At 40.9% G+C, this 23171-nt stretch overlaps 1 protein-coding gene across 2 annotated transcripts in view; it reads left to right on the top strand.

Moving 5' to 3' along the window:
* LOC126480811 (DENN domain-containing protein 1A-like) overlaps window positions 1-23171 on the top strand; it is a 283452-nt gene that overhangs the window by 223584 nt on the left and 36697 nt on the right. For both annotated transcript variants that reach the window (XM_050104137.1, XM_050104136.1), the window contains exons 11-12: window positions 8721-8977; window positions 19651-19852. In XM_050104137.1, coding sequence (XP_049960094.1) covers window positions 8721-8977; window positions 19651-19852 — 459 coding nt within the window. The remainder of the gene's footprint in view (window positions 1-8720; window positions 8978-19650; window positions 19853-23171) is intronic.

Raw genomic sequence — 23171 nt, 5'->3', positions numbered from 1 at the left:
GTGGCAAGGCCGTAGGCATGAGAGATGTTGGTGTACAGGGAGGTGGCGTCAACAGTGATGACAAGGGATCCAGAAGGTAGGAGGGGTGGGGATGGTGGAGAATTGGTAAAGGAAATAGTATCTTTGATGTGTGAGGCTAGGTTTCAGGCAATTGGCTGGAGATATTGACCAAGAAGTGCAGAAATTCTTTCAGGGGGAGAACAATAGCCAGTGACAATGGACTTGGGTGGGAGGAGGGGGGGGGGGGCATTCTGGGAAAGGCCTATGAATTTCAGTAGGGAGTGGAGGTTATGTTGAATGTTTGGGATGAGAGAACTACAGTGAAGCTTGTAGGTGGAGGAGTCAGACAGTTGGTGGAAGCCTTCTGTAAGATAGTCACTGTGACTCATCACAACAGTGGTGGAGCCTTTGTCTGTGGGGAGGATGAGTAGGTCAGGATCTGTTTACAGATAGTGTATGTCTGTCTGCTGGAAGGTTACGTTCTTAGGAACGGACGTGGAGAAGGATGGTGAGGCCAAGTTGGGGGTAAGGAATTCCTGGAAGGTGATCATGGGATGGTGGGGTACCAGTGGCAGCCATGGGAGGGGCGGGGGGGGGGGGGTCAGTTTCAATTGGATGGTGGTATGAAAAGGTTTAGTGTTGGGATCAAGTTCGCTTTGAAGGAAATGGGGGCAGAGAAGTGTTCCCATTGCAGCGAGCAGGAGAAGGGGAGTATGACTTTGACAAGTCCAGCATGGATAAACTTGGATGTGGGGTTGAAGTTGGATTGGACTGAAACTTCTGTGTGAAAGGAGTTTTTGGTGGAAAGGTTAACAACTGTGTTTTGGGTTTGCTTGAGTTCTGCATGTTGTTGAGTGTTGGAGGGAGTTTAGGAGGCTGTTATAAATTGAAAAGATCAGCCAATCAGTGTCTGGATGATAGGAGGGGTTGATGAGGGGGTTCACTGTGAGGAGGATGGGTGTTGATGTATAGTGGTGCCCCATAGCGGCAGTAGGACAATTTATGGAAGTGGTATCCAGAAAGCTCCATAAGGTGTTGTAGTGCAAGGGTTCCAGTTTTGGAGATATGGTGTATGTACGAGACCTGCCCAGAAAGTAAGTGTACTGTGACCATAACAGGCACTAAGTGTACTGTGACCATAACAGGCACTGGTTTTTTGAAGACTGGCAGTACTGTGCAGTGAGCATCATAGGAACTCTGTAGTACATAAACGCATGTTGCAGTATCCTGATGTGTGAAAGACGTTGATGAGAGATCCCACCAAGGGTGAGCCCCATGCTGTGATCCACTTCCTATTTGCAGAAGGAAGAACACATGCTGAATTTTTTCACAAATCTAAATGGTGTATGGCAAAGGTACTGTGAACAGAATGGGTTTGTTTAAGTGGTGTAGGGAGTTTAGTGGAAGCAGAACAGAAGTTCATGATGATCAGAGGAGTGAAAGACCTCCCATTTTGACTGATGACTTGCGCAAAAAATCAAGGAAACTGTTCGTGAAGACTGCGATCGACAGTGGATGAAATTTTTATGATGATTCCACAACTCTCTAGAACTTTCTTATTTGACACACTCACAGAAATGCAGGGATGCTGGAAACGGTGTCCAAGATGGGTCCCAAAACAGTTGAAAGAGCAGCACAAGAAGAAGCGTGTCAATAGTGCCTGCAAGTTTCTTGAATGAGATTAATTGGAAGGTGAGGATTTCCTGAGTTGTGTTGTGCCTGGAGATGAAATTTGGGTGGTACATTGTATGCCTGCGACAAAAAGACAGTTGTCACAGTGGCATCACACCAATTCCTTATCTGTCAGAAAATTTAAAACCACTATTTCAGGCAAAAAAATCATAGTCTCAGTGTTTTGGGACTGAAAAGGCGTCATTTTGGTCAAATTTTTGCCTTAGGGGGGAGGGAGGGGGGAGACCATCAATGCACAATGATATTATGAGATCCTGAAAAAGCTCAAAAGGAGGAGAATGTTGAAAAGAGGAGAGTGCTTGCTGCATGACAACACCTGCCCTTACACAGCCTCGCCCATCAATGCGCTCTTGAACTCATTTGGTTGGGATGTTTTGAACCATCCCCCATATTCCCCTTATTTGATGCCTTCAGATTATCATCTTTTCACCTCCCTGAAGGCACACATGAGTGGTATTAAATTTTCATTCAATGAGAAGGTGCAGAAAGAGGTTCTGAAAGGGAGGACGGAGCTGACAGGAGAGTTCTTCGAGGAGCGTGTAAAGAAACTTATGACTTAGCTCACCAAATGAATGGGATGGCGATTATGTCGAAAAATAGACTGAGTGTACGAATAACATGCTGTACTTTTTTCAAGTACCCTTCTTCCAAAAGATGTAAAAATCTACTATGCTTACTTCTGAACATGCCTTTTGTAAAGATTTCACAGTAGTAGTATCCTGAAGAGGTGGTAGGTACGTTCTGGGATGCCTGTACCATGGAGAAGTGTTTCTGCAGTACCAGGTTTGTGAGGGATAGGAACAGTCAGAATCTGAAAAGGCAAAGGCTGTTGTGAAAGGAAGGGTTGGAGCCAGAGAAGGTGATTTCTATGGTTAGGCCATTAGGTGGTATTTCATGTCTTGAACAGCTTTTTAAGGAACAGGGTGTGGGACTGTTTTTTAGCTAGGGAGAGGGATAATTTTGTGAACTAGTGCAGATGGATGGAGAGTAGTTCCATTGGGGTAGGAATGGTGTTGGTAAGTGGTGTGGGAAATGGATGAGTGAAAGCATTAGATTGTTATAAGGGGAACTGGACAGCAGAACATGATTTGGGAAGTGAGAATGATGTACAAAATTGTGCTGAGGGCAATAGGATAATTTGGTGACGTGAGCATATTTGATCATATGTAAGTTATAGTCATGTAATAATGTAACTAACCACTACATTTCATCTCTAAATCAACCCACCCCACCTCACAGATTTCCCCCAGCTGAATTTTATGTCTTTCCTGCTTTCCCCCACATGATGACAACTTATGCATGATTAAATATCGTCGCACAAAACTATCCTATTGCCCTAAGCACAATTTCTTCCATCCTTTTCACTTCCCAAACTCACATTCTGCTATCCAGGTCTGCTTATGACAACATAATACTTTCGCTTGTCCATTTCATGCATCATTTCCCATTTGCCAACACTGTACCTACCACAACGAAGCCCTGCTCCCAGAAAAGTATCCTTTTCCATGGCTAAAACCCAGTCTTATAATGATAAAATCTCCTTCTCTGAAACCCATCTTTCACAATGACCGTCACGTTTTCAGATTCCCCAGTCCCAGTCTCTACAAACTTGGTACTGCGGAAACACTTCTCCATGATACAGGCATCCCAGAAACTCCTTTACTTCCTCTGCAAGATCTGTTACTGTTCAATGCATACTATGTTGGGGTTGCCACAGATTCTGGAAATCAGGGAATATCAGGGAATTTTGAACACATCAGGGAAATTTGAAAAAAAAAGAAAAGAAAAAGAAAAGAAGAAGAAGAAGAAGATAGAAACAAGCCACTTGACAAAATCTCGTTTTTGTTTCAGTAGATGAAATAGTTTGTTTACTGAAGCGTCGTGCGTCATTGCTGTCTGGGTGCAGCTGAGTACATGTGCCACTTCCCTACTCCCTCATTCTTACTGCTTCTACCCTTCCTAGCACTTCCCTCAGCTTTCACACAGTGCTGCCTCCACATCTTGTCACTAGCCTAGCAGCTGCCAACAAGGGGCAGGGAGGCCAGAGAAGTGGTTTGTTTGAATCTGATTCTCAGAGGCTGTAGATGCAGCAGCTGGGGACAGCGGTCACGTGTGCATGAGTTGTGTCTGAGTGATTTTGCAAATTTGTGTGTGCTCTCATTTTCTGTCAAAAGCTGTGACTGAAAATTTAGTTGTGAGAGTATGATTGTCTTTTCTACATGCATGTCTGTGGCTTAGCAATAATCTTTACAGTGAGTTGCTACCTATTTTCATTATTATTGATTCTCAGAGTATTTGAACAAGTTATCTGTTGCTTGAATTGATCAGCATGGTCTCATTTCATTGACATGATGTCTGTGGCTCGTGAATAGTTGGCCACGTGAGCGGATTTCCTTGACAGGCCAAAACCTCGGGCCATTTCTGTGGGCATCTGTAATGGATTGGTCCTGCTGATCTGAAGCCATTTGGTTCCCACTTATGTGCAGGCCCTGCCCATCAGATCTAGTCTCACCAGTCTGCTTGCTAGTGTAATGCAACAGATTTTCATGGTTTATCTGTGGACCCAGGACTGCAGTTCTCCTCAGCAGGCCAGAGGCCATAGGCAATGATTTCAGGAATTGTGACTGTCTCACCACAAGTACAGTGTACAGTGTGGTGTTTTTAGACATTTTATTTGTTCTAGTACATTTTGGCACTTCAAAAGCAGTTTATATGTTAGATAGTAGGGACGATAAGAAGAAGACAATTATGTCAGTCGCTAGCAGTTTCTATGCCATGTACTCACATATTTCTTAAATGAAAAATCACGCAATACCTGTAAAATAATAGATATAACACAGTGGGTAATTGCCAGCAATAACAAACATAGTAAAACCAACATTTTTTTGGCGGTCACCTACAGTGTTGGTTTACACAATTCTTCCCCGCCTTATACAATTGTTTCAAGAGGCCTCTTTTTTCTGAGGTTATTTCTGAAATCAGTGAAGGTATTTTAAGTATGTCTTGCAATTCCAAGGAAATATATATTTTTGTCACCAAATGTGTTTCGTTTTATTGAAATAAAATGACATCAGTGGTCTTAACGAAACACACATACCATTTGGCTTGCATTCTCCACTGAAAAACAGTTCATTACAAAATATGTTGATGCTAGTACTTAAGAATTTTGCTCACATCAGGAAAAGCCATCTGCTTGCAAGTTTTTTTCTACATTTTCCCTTATTTGCACTATTGTTTCTTGTACCATAGTTGCAAAGGCAGATTGTCAACTTACGTCTTAAATTACCATTGAGATCTCAATCATTGTCTGGAACTCGGGGATTTATCAGGGAATTTCACTTGGGTAAACTTGTGGCAACCCAGTGAATACACCACATCTCTGAAATTGGAACCCTTGCACCCCGACACATTGAAGAGCATCCCAGATACCACTTCAATAATTTGTCCTCCTCTAACCATGGGCACCACTATCCATCGACACCCATCTTCCTCACAGTTAACCCCCTCATCACACTTCATAGGGGCCAGACCCTGACTATCTGACCTTTCCAGTTTACCACAGCCTCCAAACCACCCTCCCAACAATCAACAAAGCCCAAAACCCATGCAAACCCAAAGCACTGTTGTTAACATTTCCACCGAAATCATCAGTCACACAGAAGTTTGCCCTAGCCAAAGGCCTCACCTTCAGCTCCACACGTAAGTTAATGATGTTGAGCCTACCAAAGACCTACTCCCTTTCTCCTGCTGGCTACAATGGAAACACTTCTTTGCCACCATTCCCTCCAACCAATACAAACCTCATCCCAACACTGAATCTTGCCTCACCCAGTTCATACAACCATACAACTGTGACCCCCCTCCCACCTTCTTTCTGCCTAACCACCACATGGTTGCCTCACTGTCCTTCCCCAGGTCCCTCCACCACCTGCAAGCTCTGCTATAGTTATCCCGTCCCAGAAGTCCAACATAATCATCAGTCCTAGGCCCTTCCCAGATCCACAACAACCACCACTCTCTACTGAAATCCATAAGCTCTTCACAGACCCTCTCCTCTGAGTCCATCTCCCTTCTCCCCCTAATGACACCCCATACATCCTCCTTCTACATACTTTCTGAAATCCACAATCACTATTGTGCTGCCACTGAAAGAATTTCAGCTCTTTTTGGCCAGTACCTCCAACTAATTACTCGAAACCTGACCTCCCACATCAAATATACTAACAACTTCCTTCACGACTCTCCACCATCCCCAGCTCTCTACGACCTGGATCCCTACTCATCACTGTTGATGCCATCTCCCTATACATCAACATTCCTCATGCCAATGGCATTGCCACTATTGAACACTAACTTCAGACACCAAACCCACCACCACATTCCTTATCCACCTTACCAGCTATGTTCTGATTCACAACTACTTTTCCTTTGAATGGAAGGTATATGAACAAATCTGTGGCATGACCATGGGCACTTGCATTGCACACCTCTATGCAAACTTGTTTATGGACTGTCTTGAGGAAACTACCTCAGTCTTCCAAAACTCCCAACCCCGAGTCGGATTCAGGTTCATTGATAATATCTTCGTGAATTGCACTCAGGAGCAAGACAGCCTATTCTCATTTTTTCACAATGTCAACATCTTCTCTGCCATCCATTTTAACTGGTTCTCCTCAATCCATCATGCCACCTCCCTGGATGTTTACATCCACCTCTCTGATGCCTCTGTCCACTCTTCTGTCTACATTAAACCCACTAACCACCAACATTACATAGATTTCAGCACCTGTCATCACTTCCACACCAAAAAAATCCCTCCCATGCAGCCTAGCCACCTGTGGATGTGGTGTCTGCAGTGACAAGAACTCCCTTGCGCCATATGATGAAGGTATCACATATACCTTCAAAGACAGGCACTCCTTCCTAAACCTAGTCCAAAAACATATCTCTCCTCAAGTGGTGTTCCATCACCCACCCAACCTCCACAACATTCTAGTCCATCAAAATACCACTCCCACCCCCAACCTTTGCCACAGGGATCATATCCCTGTTGTAGTCCAAGGTGCAACACCTGCCCAAGCCACCCATCCAGCACTTCCTATTGGAATTTGGTAACAAGTTTATCCCTATGAGTCAGGGCCACCTCTGAAGGCAACCTTGTCATATATCAACTCTGCTGCAAACACAGCACCGCTTTTCGTTTCATTATGACTACCAACCAGCTGTCCGCCTGAATGAATGGCCACCACCAAACTGTTGTTAAGAACAAAATTGGCCACCTGCTGGCACATCATGCTGCTGAGCATGTCATGCTCAAATTCAGTGACTGCTTCACCACCTGGGCTATCCAGATCTTTCCCTCCACCACCAGCTTCTTTGAGCTATATTGATGGGAATTATCCTTGGAACACATCCTTTGTTCCTGTAATCATTCTGGTCTCAATCTTTCATAACCCACTGTCCTTACCAAAAAGTCCCCCCTCCCCCCATCATCATGTCAGCCTCTCTCCAGTTCACATCCCCACATCAATTTAAGTGTGCCCCCACTCCACACCAGCCCAACAATTGTGCATCACATGCCTAGCATCTGTAATTGCCACTTTCCCTTTAGCATTCCTAGCAAGCAAAGTGGCTGCCTCCCCCTGAACCTCCAGCCACCCATCCCCAATCCATCTCCTTGCTGCCTCTACCTACACCACTCTGACACAACCTTAATCATAACCTAGTCCACCTGCCAAAATGTAGCATTGGCATGTGTGCATGTGTGGGTGGGTGTGCACGTGCATTGTCTGCTTGCCAACCAACAACTCAACACTTCTGGTTTTCAGTGAGTAGTCTTGTGTAAACTATGTACTGTCTCGTCCCATGCTATGTATGGTCACACAGAACCTGATATAACACTAATGGGAAAGTCATTGATGTACATCAGGAAAAGCATTGATCCTAAATATGCCATTTCAAAGAACTCTGTGTTAATGATTTTGATTCTGGTAAAATTTTCACTAAAAGTGTTGCCACATTTGAAGGTTGTCATCTTTACTCTTTTTACACTATCTGTCAGGTGTGATCAGAGCCTGTCATTAGCTTCATCTCTTATTCCTAACAATTATAGCTTATTTAGTAGAATCTTATGGTCAAGAGTATCAATAGCCTTAAACAAATCTAAGAATATACCTGTGACACACCGATCCTTGTCAAGAATGTCTAGTGCCTCTTCAGGACCTAAACTGTGATTTACTTAGTAGGATGTGTGTATTCAATTTATTTGATAATCTGTCATTCATAGTGGATTCCATTATTTTTGATAATGTTGACAGCAAAGCAATGAACTGGAGAATAACTTAAGTAAATCAGCCAGCAAAGATTGCCTGTTGCTGAAGATGCATGCAGACATCTCGGATGACTATTTGGCAGAAGTCTAAGCAGATTAGTGATGAACTACCTACATTAGACAATCGTCCTGTGTGTGCAGCCATTTCTAGTTGTTCCTTCTGCTTTTTACTGTACCTTTCATGACTACAGCTTAAGTAAAGTTTGTGGCATTTTTGAGAATTTTCCATAAGTAGTCAGTGCTATTACTGGCTATTCAGATAGCATACTCTTTATCATGTTGGACAACAAAACACTTTTAGGGTTATACCTCAGGTGAAGCAGAGGGCTATGCTTTAATTATTCACTAGATGGTTCTGATATCCTACAGGATCTGGTGTTCCTAGTATCAGCTTACATTAAAGCATTTGGTGTGGGATAAGGAAAACAGAAGTAGTTGTGACTCTCAGCAGATCTGGAAAGTTGTGGGAGTGTATTGGTAGCAATGGAGTGTTGATCCCACTGGTGGATGTGGAATTTATGGCTGCCTTGCAGAAGACAGACATCACAGTTTCAACATAGAGTGTATGTGAAAATAATTGCTCTTTTTTTTCAGAACAAATGCAATTTTGTCCTTTAAGTGATATTTAACTGTTGTTCCTTGTAACAGTATGTTAAGCGCAAAACCTTAATGCAGTGTGCAACTATATTGTCACTAGGTAAGGGAACGAGGGAAAGAAGTTCGTACAGCATACAAGGGAATACGGTCAAAATGGCGAGATAGTCAGCCTCGTGACAGTTCCAGCAGTCATGAAGGAGTTGAGTGTACAGAAGAAAGTAATGGTAAACCCCGTTCAGCACCAACATCACCAATTAACAAAAGACGCCAGACAGTGCCAGGTTCCAAAGTTAAAGCCACTGTGTCCTATAGAAGAGAAAGTAACTTGCAGAGGAAAAGGCCTCCAAGTGGAAACAGGTAAAAAGAATTGCATTTGCACTTTTTACTGTGTTTCTGCAGAAATGTTCATTAAATTGTGTAGGTCAAATATTTTTCACTAAATTGTCAATAATGCTAATTATCTTCTTCTGCTGCAGTACTGTAGATCAGCATGTGATGTTAACCTTTTAACTGTCATTTTTTCCATAATTTATCATACTTTTTAAGTCCTCTGATCAGTTCAGAATGTAATAAAATAAGTATAAAAAAACATTGTAATTAAAAATATGCATATTTTCATCAGTATCCAGATGGGGATCATAGTGAGTACTGTTTGTTGTTACTTTTTTTTTGAAGTGCCAGAGAGTGAAACCATCAATGTGCAGACCATCATTACGCATGCAGTGTTGCTTAATAGCATTTTACATGCAAACTAAACATTATTATTATTATTTTTTTTTCCTTTCTTGTGGCTGTACATTCCATCAAGTGTGTGGTTGTGGAAGTTCTGATGAGTGGGGCAGCTATTCATTATGTTGCTGGAACTCCCATTGTTGCCAGGCTTCTCATCAGGTAAAAATTTGTAAAGTTCTCGATGTAAATTTTGTGAACAAATTGTGGTATGTTGTGCTGGTAGCTAAACCTGAGGGAGACACCACATACATCCAGGCTATGTCTTTCTCCAGTTCCACTGTTGTTTTATTCATGAATATTGCGTACTTTGTGACACCAGTTTTGTGCGTGACTGTAGGGGACTTCTGTTATTTACCCTTACGGAGATTTAAAGGACATAATGTATTGAAAGGTCAGCAATTTGTCACCTGAAGATGTGACTATAATGTCATGAAAAGTTGTGGTTAATAAATCAATTTCAAGCAGCTGTTTTGGCTTTCATAATTTGAAAATATTTTGAAGGTTTGGATTTTTCAGCTGGGAAATCATCTTCGGTACTGCTGAAGTGTCAAGTGACATAACTGAAACTGTCATGGGCAAATCTTCCAGGTGAGAGACCCCATCTGACACTCAGTTGTAAATCTGACAGGAAGTTTCAAATCAAGACACCACCCTCCACAGCAGAGTGAAAATACATTCTGCGAACAATCCCACAGGCCTTAGCTAAACTACTTATCTGCAATATTCTTTCTTTCTGGACTGCTAGTCCTACGAGGCATGCAGGACAACTTTTGTCAAGTTTGGAAGTTAGGAGAGAGATACTGGCAGAAGTAAACCTGTGTTGTGCTTGGATAGTTCATTTGGTAGCTCTCTTGACTATCAAAGACAAAGGTCCCAGTTTTGAGATCCAGTCTAGCCAGGATGTTTTGAATTTTGATGAGTTTATCCTTTTGTTCAGATGGGTTGCTGCTAAGGAGTTCACTATCACTGAGATGAAAATAAAGCTTTGTGTACTAAATATACCTTAAATCCCATACATTTGTTCATATATTATATCTAGATCCTTATCTTCACTTTAGTATAGTTGATCCTATGGGAGTGTGTGACATTTTGTGTAAGCCAATATTCCTATGAACTTTTAATATGCATTTTTTGACAGCTGTGATTGTTCTTCTGCCAGGCATTTTGAACCATTTCCTGAGTTTGTGACTCAACATTGCTCCATCAAAAAATTTCTCAAAGCATTCAACGGGTGTATTGTCTTTTATAGTTGCTATCAAATTGATTTTTCTCTGATAAGTTATTTCAGAGTCAATTTAGCTAGGACAATAGGTAGTACCTTTCTTTATGCATTCTGAATTGATACTAGTCTTTACTTTCTTAGCTTTATAATTTTTATAGGTTGTTTATATGCATTTCAATCATGATTTCGGCTAGTGTGCAACTCTAGCAGTACGCCAGTTGGAAACACATCTTCCTGTAACTTTTAATCAGTCTCCTCCTTCATTTATGGGATTTAAAGGTAGTTCTAGGACTCCATCAGGTTCACTCGCATCAAAATCATCATCAGAATTCAGGAAGTTAGCATTACTGATGATTTCTTCAGTTTCACTAATATTCAAACTGCCGTCATTGCAGCCTGAAAAGGAAATAAGGAGAAAGGACTTCCACTGATGCAACTGGTAATGAGCTCCAACTGGGGATTGGGGGTGGAGGTGCACTAAAGACAAGATAAAAAATGATTAAATGTATTACAAAGAAAATAGAAAACAAAACAATAAAGAATGCAGTAAATTAAGTATAGGCTATACATTTATATGACCAATTTTTGAAAATAAATATATGTTCGTAGGCTTAAGAAAACACATTTTTCCACACAAGTTAGTCACTGCATCTCACATGTCTAACAAACACTTAAAGTAGCTGCCTCATAAGCTTGAAAAAGTTTTGTCAACTATGTAAACTGGTTATCATTATTCACCATCTATTGATGGTAAAACAATGACTGCAAGAAACAAAATACCCACCTAGGGGTAATGGTGTGTGATAAGTAAATCACTTAAGGGATATATCACATTAGTGATGCATTGTGTAGTGAAAATAATACTGTGACGGTCACTAGCTTTTTAGTAAGTTTGAGGACATCACACTTCTGTTGTAGAATGCATGTTCAATAGGTGGCTACAGTCAACTCACCATGTTAAAGTATCTTTTGATAGCCAAGTCCTATATGGAAATTGGTTGACCTTCTGTATACAGTTAAAAATCAAACAATGGAAAATCCATGATGGAATATAACAATATTATGAAAAGGAAAGTTGCTACTCTCCATATAGAGGAGGTGCTTAGTCGCAGATAGTCGCAACAATAGTAATCCAAGTGTCACAAGTAAAGCTTTCGGCCAGTGAGGCCTTCATATAAAATAGATATCTCTCTCTCTCTCTCTCTCTCTCGCTCTCTCTCTCTCTCTCTCACACACACACACACACCACACCCCCCTCTCTCTCTCTCTCTCTCTCTCTGTGTGTGTGTGTGTGTGTGTGTGTGTGTGTGTGTGTGTGTTGTCTATTTTTGATGAATGTCTGACTGGGTGAAAGCTTTATTTGTGACAGTCTTTTTGTTGTGCCTATCTGAGACTCGGCATCTCCGCCTATGGTGAGTAGCAACTTGTCTTTTCATTATATTGTTCCTTATACAGTTAGTTACATTACTGATTGTGTATCACCTTTGATGGGATTTTTACAGTCAGTGTGAACCATGACAACTCTACATTTTTATGGGTTTCTTAGAGAAGTCCTTCCTGTATTTATTACAGTTCTGATGAGGCTGTGAATGGTTGAAATCATTTGCACACTATGAACCATCTTCTGATTTTATTGTATTTGCAGTTATTCTAATTATCATAGACATCAACATCAATGTAAACATTTTTGTTTGATGTAACCTTAAAACAGAATGTTATTGTGATGTCCATCTGCATCAGCACCTGCACGTGTGTTTAGGTGTTCCCATAATGTCTCACAAAGGACCAGTTACATATGTCAGTGAATGTTGGACCTTCTAGTGCAATGTTACATGCAGTTGGAATTGTTGCTGTCCCATCCACAGGAAATATCTTCTCCCCTAGAGTCTATATTAATAGTAAACAATTTTTTATGGGGCTGGTTCATTACAGCAATACATAGCCAATATCATCATACCTTCATTCCTTGTCATAACTTACTGCACTCTCTAAAAAACAAAGGCATGTACTTCTTGTTTGCACAACACTCTTCTCACCTGGAGTGTCGCAAGACAATTATATGCCAAGTTTTGGCTTTTGTGAAGTCAGATGCTTGAAATGAGATCCACTGTACCAGCCCTACTTTTTCTTACACCGTCCTGATTGGTTTCTTTTTCTCTCCCAACCACAAAAACAGTGTGATCAGATCCTATGCTTCTTTTGAAACTTTCTCTTTGGTATGCCACCAATAATGTTAGGACTGCCCTTACTGCCAAACTTGGCACATGTTAGCAACACATGGGCTAGCCAAGACACACTTCACTGCAATGAGAGTTGTAATCAAATGAGCCATATCATATATCATTATCGATTTCCCACTGGCCAACTTAAAATTGGAACTGTTATTTTAAGTGTCTTTAAGAGTTTGAAAGAAATGTTAAAGTTTTGTTCCGTTAAATGATTTAATCAAGTTCATTGATGTACCACCACTTAGGTTGTTCACTAAAATGAATCTCTGATGTTACTGAATAACTGTACTGAAACAAACATTATTGAAGTATTGAGAAAAAAATTATTGTTGTGCACTGGATATAATGTGCAAGTTGCTTAATAGCAAAATTTTGGAAGAATTCAGTAAATCTGAACACACATTGTTATTTTAACAACTCCATCTGTGGGCTCATTCTCCTATGTAGACCCTTTTTATTGCTGTTAGTAAATTACTATGGAATTCTCATAAATAAGATACTTGCAGCAAGTTACTTTGGGTAGTACATGTCAATAAATAAATAAATGAGTAAATCACTCAGCAGAGAACTTCTGTTTCAGAGATGTCTTGCTTCTCTTTCATATACTGTAAAATTACAGATTTTAAGAGACCTGACATAGACACTTATGGGGAGGTTTACTATCTTTTGGTTCAAAAAATAGATTTTTTTAAAATTGCGTTTATTGGATCCATGAAAGTGTATAGAATCCACCCCTAAAACGTCTTTAGCAAATACGGAATGGAAATGTTTGTTATTCGCGGTTGAACAAAACAATGCACCTGCCTGAAATCGGCCTATTTCACGCACCAGGTTTTTTCGGGAATTTCGACTTTGTAGCTGCAAAAATTGTTCTGTGTGCTTGCCCATGACTAAAACTGACTCAAGCGCTTGCTAGATGGTGCTGCATGTCTGCTTCATTTACCGACCGTCGGTAAATATTGTGATATAGATACCTACGTAAGATTTGCTTCCCGGCGGGTTAATTAAGCCCACGTGTGACAAGTGCGACGAAAATGCCGCGAAGACCCAGGAGAGACAGTTGCTCGATTGAGAAGCCGAGGAAATTCAAAGGGAACCAGCACACAGCTGAGCACGAGATTTCAGCGAAAAAGCTGAAATTCACTGACTACGATGACATCAAGTTTGATCCTGGATTTTCCTACATTATGCTGGATATTTTGGCAGTCTTCAGCTTTTTATCAACAATATTAAAGTGCAAGACCTGCAACGGTGACGTCAAATTCACCCGAACCATTGAACGAGGCCTTGGTTTCAAGCTGACTATACGATGCAAGTGTCCTGTACGTCGTGTCAAATCATCTCCGACAGTGAACCAGTCGTATGAAATTAATCGTTGCCTTAAGTTCATTATGCGTCTGTTAGGACAAGGTATACGCAGCGTGAACTTAGTTTGTGGGCTCATGGATGTGTCAGTTGGCTTCTCTTCTACTCTGTACTAAAATTGCTTGGAAAATGTGTACGTTGCTGCGAAGGCTGTACAGGGCTATTACAATGATTGAAGCAATTTCATAAATTCACTGTAGCTCCATTCATTTACATATGGTCACGACACACTACAGATACGTAGAAAAACTCATAAAGTTTTGTTCGGCTGAAGCCGCGCTTCAGGTTTCTGCCGCCAGAGCGCTTGAGAGCGCAGTGAGACAAAATGGCGACAGGAGCTGAGAAATCGTATGTCGTGCTTGAAATGCACTCACATCAGTCAGTCATAACAGTGCAACGACACTTCAGGACATAGTTCAACAAAGATCCACCAACTACTAACTCCATTCGGCGATGGTATGCGCAGTTTAGAGCGTCTGGCTGCCTCTGTAAGGGGAAATCAACGGGTTGGCCTGCAGTGAGCGAAGAAACAGTTGAATGCGTGCGGGCAAGTTTCACGCGTAGCCCGCGGACGTCTACAAATAAAGCAAGCAGGGAGCTATACGTACCACGGCCAATGGTTTGGAAAATCTTACGGAAAAAGCTGAAGCAGAAGCCTTACCGCGTACAATTACTACAAGCCCTGACACCCGATGACAAAGTCAAACGCTTTGAATTTTCGGCGCGGTTGCAACAGCTCATGGAAGAGAATGCGTTCAGTGCGAAACTTGTTTTCAGTGATGAAGCAACATTTTTTCTTAATGGTGAAGTGAACAGACACAATGTGCGAATCTGGGCGGTAGAGAATCCTCACGCATTCATGCAGAAAATTCGCAATTCACCAAAAGTTAACGTGTTTTGTGCAATCTCACGGTTTACAGTTTATGGCCCCTTTTTCTTCTGCGAGAAAAACGTTACAGGACATGCTGGAAAATTGGCTCATGCCACAACTGGAGACCGACAGCGCCGACTTCATCTTTCAACAGGATGGTGCTCCACTGCACTTCCATCATGATGTTCAGCATTTCTTAAACAGGAGATTGGAAAACCGATGGATCGGCCATGGCGGAGATCACGATCAGAAATTCATGTCATGGCCTCCACGCTCTCCCGACTTAACCCCATGCGATTTCTTTCTGTGGGGTTATGTGAAAGATTCAGTGTTTAAAACTCCTCTACCAAGAAACATGCCAGAACTGCAAGCTCGCATCAACGATGCTTTCAAACTCATTGATGGGGACATGCTGCGCCGAGTGTGGGAGGAACTTGATTATCGGCTTGATGTCTGCCAAATCACTAAAGGGGCACATATGGAACATTTGTGAATGCCTAAAAAAACTTTTTGAGTTTTTGTATGTGTGTGCAAAGCATTGTGAAAATATCTCCAATAATAAAGTTATTGTAGAACTGTGAGTTCGCTTCAATCATTTGTAATAACCCTGTATTTGAGGTCGCTTGGACGAGAGCAATATCTGAAGAAGTTGAACTAAATGGACAGACGGGTCAGGAACGAATGCATTCATCAGTCTCAGGCGATGGATCATGGAAGAAGCGTAGCTTTTCGTCATTGTTCAGAATAATTTCGCTAATCGGCAAATATTTTAAGAAAGTATTAGATTGTCAAGTAAAGTCATCATTCTGTCAGAGTTGTTGTGATAACAGAGCATCACTAGATCCCGTGGAGTATGAAAAATGGTACGAGTCTCATGCAGAACAATGCAGCACGAATCATTCCGGAAGCGCAGCAAAATGGAGGTCAATGCTGTGAAGCAGATGTTATGGCGTTCGGAAGAGTTATTCGGCGTGAAGTACAAGTATTATATTGGGGACGGTGATACAAAAACTTTCAAGGGCCTCGTTGATTTGAACCTGTACCCAGATGTGATCATAGAGAAGAAAGAATGTATAGGACATGTAGAGAAAAAATGGGCATACGGCTTAGAAATGCGAAGAAACAAAACAAAGGCATCGGAGGAAAAGGACAAGGGAAGCTTACTGATAAAGTGATGAAGGAGCTTACAACGTACTACAGCTTGGCAATCCGACGGCATTCCAATTCGGTAGAAGAGATGAAGAAGGCAATTTGGGCAATGTATTTGCACAAGTATTCGATGGATGACCACCCACAACACCAAAATTGTCCAGCTGGGGAAACTGGTGCAAGTGGCGCATTGTAGAGGCTACCAGACAACTGGACGAATATCGATCAGCCGCTCTCCAAAGAAGTTCAAAAAGTGATTCATCTGATCTACGAGGCCCTTTTGGAGGACGAGCTATTGTACAGGTGCTTGGGAGGAAACACACAAAATTCAAATGAAAGTTTGAATGTGTGTATTTGGAAGTTAGACCCCAAGCATTAGCATTCTGGTGCGAATACTGTGGAGATTGCGACTTTCCTGGCAGTGAGCAGCTTCAAGGAAGGGTATTCAGCAATTCTGAAGACCATGACAACGATGGACGTCACCCTGGGACTCTATTCGACGCAGTTCAGACGACCACCGGATTCAATCGACCGAAAACCGCTCGTCACCAGGCATACGAGCAGCTCTGGAGCGGCGCAGGATAGCCCAGATCTAGCAGAACACCCTCTGTGAGGAAGAGGAAGGACTAGTTTATGGACCTGGAATAGCAGATTGAACGTAAGTTGCATAATATTGCATTTATATGCAGTCAAAACTTCAAACGCGTTTTTCTCAATGTGACTTCTTTTTAACGCACGGTATGGTTACTTCAAATCTACTGAACTGAATGGCATGATTCTTGTTTCCAACGAAGCTAACTAAATTGACTAGGAGTTGTAGTTTCCATGTAGTGAAATTGAAAGATGTTTTGATTTTCAGTCGCACAACAAAAAAGGGGTATGCACTATCGATAGCAAAGCAAAAGATAGATTTAAACTATCTATATATCCATTGTACTATTGGCTTATCTCCCATCCTTGATTTAACTAAGACCAATTGTTGGTTTTGTGTTAGCTTCATTGCTGTTTTGTTAATCAGTTCAGTTTTTAGTTGAAGATGAATTTAATTAAGTGCTATGTTTATTGCATTTGTGCTGTGTCCAGTTGTGATAGCTTCTAATTATGGATAAGTTTGCAACTAGAAAGAAGAGGAGAAGAGATTTTGATTCATCCGTTAGCATTATGATAAGTTAAAAATATGTGTGCACTACTATAATAGCCTAATTACGTATCTACAGCAGTTTAATGTTAGCACAGGATTCGTTATTTGGAGGCTGATCGAACTTTGGGGTTGCAATATTTCAGTTCTTCACAAGGCAGTGGAGCAGTAAATGTAATTACAAATGACATTAAATTAAAATCACTGCATAAAAATACACTTGGATTCGTCTGTGTTACCTGAAAATTGCATTGATCAACAAACGGCAATGGTTGCATGTCTTAAAAAAAAATTGCTCAATATTCTGTCAGTAATTGCACAAATGGCAAAATATTGCTGAATCTAGTCACCTAGGCAGCACTCAATCATGAAAAGTGGTTGTGATCCAGAACATTGGGGAGAGGTTTGTGGGGAACAGAAGGGGTATGGGATGATAGCACATTCTATAATTCATTTCTAAAAGATTTTTTCGGCTGACTGCTTGAATTCGTCTGAGCCGGCTGGGCCCTGCATCCCTCCCTCCACCTTTCTTTCTTTCTATCTATCTATCTACCTATCTATCTATTTATGGTCTTGTAATACTGCAACAACGTAAGCCAGAAATTCCATGAATAATTAAATCTCAAATTATGCATGCATTCATGCGCTGTCAAATGACTAAACATGCAATGTCAGAATTTGATCTTTTGTTTTGATGCATTTTACTTTATTTGAAAATAATATACAACAACCAGTTTTTCCAAATTCCTCAACTTGGGGTAGCTCTTCATGTTAAACCGCTGAGCTAACAGTTGGTAGATTTGGGAGGTGAGGTCGTTAGAATCCATCTGCCTACCTTCAAAATGCATTTCTGTGCGTTTCCCATTTTCACTTTAGGAAAATTCAGAAAGTTGGCCCCTTACAAAAGGCCACAGCCAATTCCTTCCGGATACCTATCTTTCCTGAAAGATTCCAATTCCGTTAAAGATACAGCCCATCTGCTTTAATGAAAAGAGAAGCCAAGCATCTCTTTGGAGACTCCTGGCACGATAAGCATATGATAAATAGTAATCCAAATTTTCCTCATATAGGCTCATGGATTTGTATGCTAGGGGAGTCTTTTAATGCAGAAAATGATCCTCCTTACATTGCATGAAGTGAGGGGACACATACTTAATTGAGGAAATTTGGAAGAGTGTAAGGTTGAATAATTATGGGTCCTTTGCATTTTTCTCCCCAAAAATTGTTCTTGCTACTCTCTGAAACAGAGATTTCTTTATTCCAAAAGCCCTGTCAGTAATAATAACAGAGCCCCAAAAAATTTGCGCTTGTCTTTTCCTGGTCATTTTCTCAGCTTAAATCCAAACTGAAAGAAGAAGAATGTAAAATGACCTTGGCGGGTGAATAGAGGTTGTAGCATGACCGCTTTGTAGTGGTTTGCAAAATACAGCACTCCTAATCAAGGAGATTTTATCTCAGCCTGGTAAGTACTTTGAGATCATTGCCGAATAAAATGGTTTATCGATCTTTATGGAAATTTTAAAAATAAATGGAAAATGTCTTTTTAAGGGTCTCTTTAACTAATTGGCCCCTCCCCTTTTTTTCCACAAAATCCTGGCTATGTCCTTGTGAAGAGGCCAAGAAGTAGTTTGAAATCATTTACATGCACAAGGAACTGTAGTGCAGGTTACTTTAAGTCATTGCTATCTTATTTTAGCTGAACAGTGCTACTACATTTTAGTGTATACAGATGGATCAAAATGCGGGGCGATTTCATCGGTTGCTTTGTGATAGTCCCCTTACATCGTCATGATTCACTTGCAAAATATGTTTATGATGAGGGTATGTATGTGACATTAAGGCCACAAGAGCAGATGTGACTTGTACAAGCTGTGAAATTTGTCATCTGCTCTGACTTCCTGAGTGCACTTCAGTCAAGTATGTACTCAATAGATAAACATGTCCAAACTATTCAGTATTCTCTTTGTCACTAATTTTATTTTAACAGTACATTTTAAAGCAAATGACATATTAGCAGTTTGTTAAGTTTGCTGCAGTTGAGCAAATGTGTGTTCACCTGTGATAGTGATAGGGAGTGAGTAGACTTGTGATGAATATTGTACAATAATAGAATTTGAATTTGGGAGCGAGTGGGCATTTGATGTATATTTTATAGTAATGGCTCTTGAACTTTGAGATAATTTCAACTACATTAGCTATGGAATCTTGTAGGAAGTTTTTTAATAATTGCAGCATTAAGAACCCAAACCACCATTCACCATTTCTTCAACTCCTGTTCAAATTTTATAGATACTTCCATGTATTACTGTACTTTTCTCATTACAGGACAAAACCGTACTGTGCTCTGAGCCCACTTTCTGACCAGAGTCCTTCTGAAGGAGGGCCATCAGAATTGAGCACCAGCCCACCAGCACAAGATTTGACACCACTGGATATGAATCTGATGGGGGACCTTCAAGACATTTTCAAAAAGTGTTCAGCCCTAACAGATATGACTGACGATGTTTCCCCTCCAGTGGACAGAACAGTAGGTAGACCTGTGGTTCTGTTTTCCATGATTTTTCAGCAGAAAACATTATTTTCGTTTGTTTAACAAGTGGTGTTGGTATGCTTACTGCACTCTTCATTGCCATTGCAGTTATTGCTATAACTGGTGTCAGTGGTAGTGGTAGTGGCTGGGGTTTGTGACTAGATTGTGGATTTCTTTGCAAACTAATGTTATCGTGGATGGAAAATAGGTGATAAATGTAGAAGTAATGTCAGTAGCACCCCAAAAAACTGTGTTGAGACACTTGCTGTATGTGTTGTTTATTAATATTATATATTGATTGTCCCTCAGTTTTTGTCATATGACACAGTAACCTATAATGAAGTACTGTGTGATAAAATCAGCACAGATATTCAGTTAGATCTTGATAAGATTTCGAAGTGGTAGAAAGTTTGGCAAGTAAATTTAAATGTTGAGAAATGTAAAAGTATGCTTTTCACTAAACAAAAACAAAATAGTATCCTTCGATTGCAATATCAGTGATACAGAATTAGAATCAGCCAACTTATATGAATACTAGATTCTAACAATTTGTAGGGATATGAAAAGGAACGATCACACAGATTCATTTGTAGATAAGGCATATGACAGAGTTCGGTTCATTGGCACGATACCTGGAAAATGCATACAGTCTACAAAGGAGCGTGCTTACAAATCACTTGTGTGTCCCATCTGAGAATATTGCTCAAATGTGTTGAACCTGTACCAGATAAGACTTAACAGGCAATATTGAACGTGTACAAAAAAGAGAATAAAAACAATCACAGGTCTGCTTCTCTCGTGGGAATGTCGCAGAAATGTTGAAAAATCTGAATTGCCAGACTCTTTAAATACAAGCAAATTATCCCATGAAAGCCTACTTAGAAAATTTCTCATGAACTGATGTTACATGAAGAGTCCAGAGGTATTCTTTGGCCCTTTATGCGTCATTTCCATAAGAACTGTGGTGACAAAATTAGACTAATTACAACATTCACAGAGGCATTTAAGCAATCATTCTCACACTCCCTGTGGGATTGGAACAGAAAGAAACCCTAACATGTGTCACCATACCAAGCAAGGTACCTGCTGCCTATCAGTTCACAGTGGTTTGGAGAGTACATAAGTATGTAGATGTAGTGATGATTAGTAGAAGTTGATGAGAAGAATATGGAAAAGAGTGATAGTAAGGAGAAGAAAGAGGAGGGAAGATAGGACGAAAAGAGATGGGGAGCAAGGAAGACACAGTGGAATTAAGTGAGGAGCAGAAAGCAGAGTGCCAAGAAGAGAACCAGAGGCCATAGTGAGGGGAGGAGGAGGAGGAGGAGGGGGTAGGTGGGAGAGCCTGTTGAGAGGTGGTGGCATATGGGAGGAAACAGGAGGAGGAGGAGATGACAGCAGGCAGAGGTTGGGGAAAGAGAAGGAACGGGAGGAAAAGTGATGACTGAATAGGAATGCAGGATGAAGAAGAAAGAATGAAGTGGATGTGTAGGGACAGGAGAGGAAGATGAAGAAGGAAAGAAGCTGTATAACACCAAAATAAATGTAATGGCAAAATAGGAGACTTTTGGTCAACTGAGAAAAGGTTCAAGCTAGCAATAAAACCAAAAAACTTATTGGGACTCTACAATTTTATATATAAAGATTTTTGTGTGACACTGTGGCAATATAAATTACAGCTTTAGGCACCAGCACTCATTCATTATGTGTAGCAAAAGGGCTAAAGGAGGAGTGACGACTAACTTCATAGGAGAAGTATAAAAAATAGTCAACAGTGAAATCTTTCTCATGTTAGCATTCCATGTTTGTTGCCCAGCGATCTAAGAAATTCTCCTCTAATGAACTGAAACAGATAGTGTGTTAAAAACCTAAAACTTTTTCAGAGATGAAATTTGTGATTTGCAGATGGACTTTGTGTTCATCTGTGAAGAAGAAAATTGATGTAATGAATAACTACTCTTCTTGAAGAACATCATTTACAACTAAGAAAAGTTATTACCTCAGAATTTCAAAATTTGCCAGTAATTCTGTAATTTTATTTCTGCTGGTCACCATACAGTTTTTTTCCACAGGGAATTCACAATCCATATTGGACTGTTGGTTAATCCTGTGACTGTTACAACTCAAATGACATGTTAACACTAATACAGTAACCGCTAATTCTTATTCATTCCAAGATGCATATCAAGGTCATTTTGCCTCCTCATCTATAGATGGACAGTCTTGTTAAGTAAATGGAATGTGAATGATAATGATTTTCAAGATTCTGGAAAGTCTTACATCATAATTCACTACAAATACTACAACACAATTACTATTTACAAGGTGTATTCCAAAATTTTCGGGACTGGTGCTGCCATCTGGAAAGTAGGAGCAGTAGATCTTCGCACCGCTAGGGGGCGAGAGCTGCATATTTGATGAGTCAGTTTGCAGAGTGGCATTCAGCTGGGAGGACGTGTTGTGTGTCCACAGTGATTTCCGTAATACTGTGTGTTGGATGTGTGGTGATTTTACAATGGATCCACGAAAGAACAGCATGTGTGTATCAAATTCTGTGAAACTCGGAAAAAGTGCTACGGAGACCTTTGCAAGGATAAACAAGTGTTTGGGGGACAGAGTATGAGCCGTACATGTGTGTTTGAGCAGCATGCTTGTTTCAGGGCCAGCCATACAGACACTGAAGATGATGCTCACACTGGAAGCCCCGTTAGCTACGCAACGCCAGACATTGTTGTCAAACTTCAGCAATTGGTTTGTGTGGATTGACGTTGAATCATTCAAGACCTTGCAGATGAAGTGGGTATTGGTTATGGGACATGTCAATGAATGTTGACTGCTGAATTGGGCGGGAATCATGTCGCCGCAAAATTTGTGCCAAGGACACTGACTGCCGATCAGAAGGCATAGTATGTTGAAGTGTGCATGGACTTCGACAGACTGCATCTGATGATCCAACCTTCTTGTCACGTGTTATCACTGGCAACAAGAGCTGGATTTACGGTTATGACCCAGATACAAAGCAACATTCGTCCCAGTGGAAGAGCCCAGGCTCTCCAAGACCCAAAAAAGCGAGATAGGCAAAGAGCAAAGTGAAGAGCATGATCATCATTATCCTTGGTACCATGGGAATTGAACACAAAGGATTCGTCCCACCCAACCAAACAGTGAATTCTGCGTACTACTGTGATGTTTTGCGATGGCTCTGTGAAAACGTGCAGCAACGGAGGCCCAAACTTTGGTGTCAAGGGAACTGGCTGCTGCATCACAACAACGCGCTGTGTCACATGTCCTTGCTCACCAGGACCTTTTTGGCAAAAAA

This window comes from Schistocerca serialis, chromosome 5, assembly GCF_023864345.2.
Source record: "Schistocerca serialis cubense isolate TAMUIC-IGC-003099 chromosome 5, iqSchSeri2.2, whole genome shotgun sequence".
Lineage (NCBI taxonomy): Eukaryota > Metazoa > Arthropoda > Insecta > Orthoptera > Acrididae > Schistocerca > Schistocerca serialis.
The sequence above is the reverse complement of the archived record's forward strand: the minus strand, read 5'-3'. Positions and strand labels throughout refer to the sequence as shown.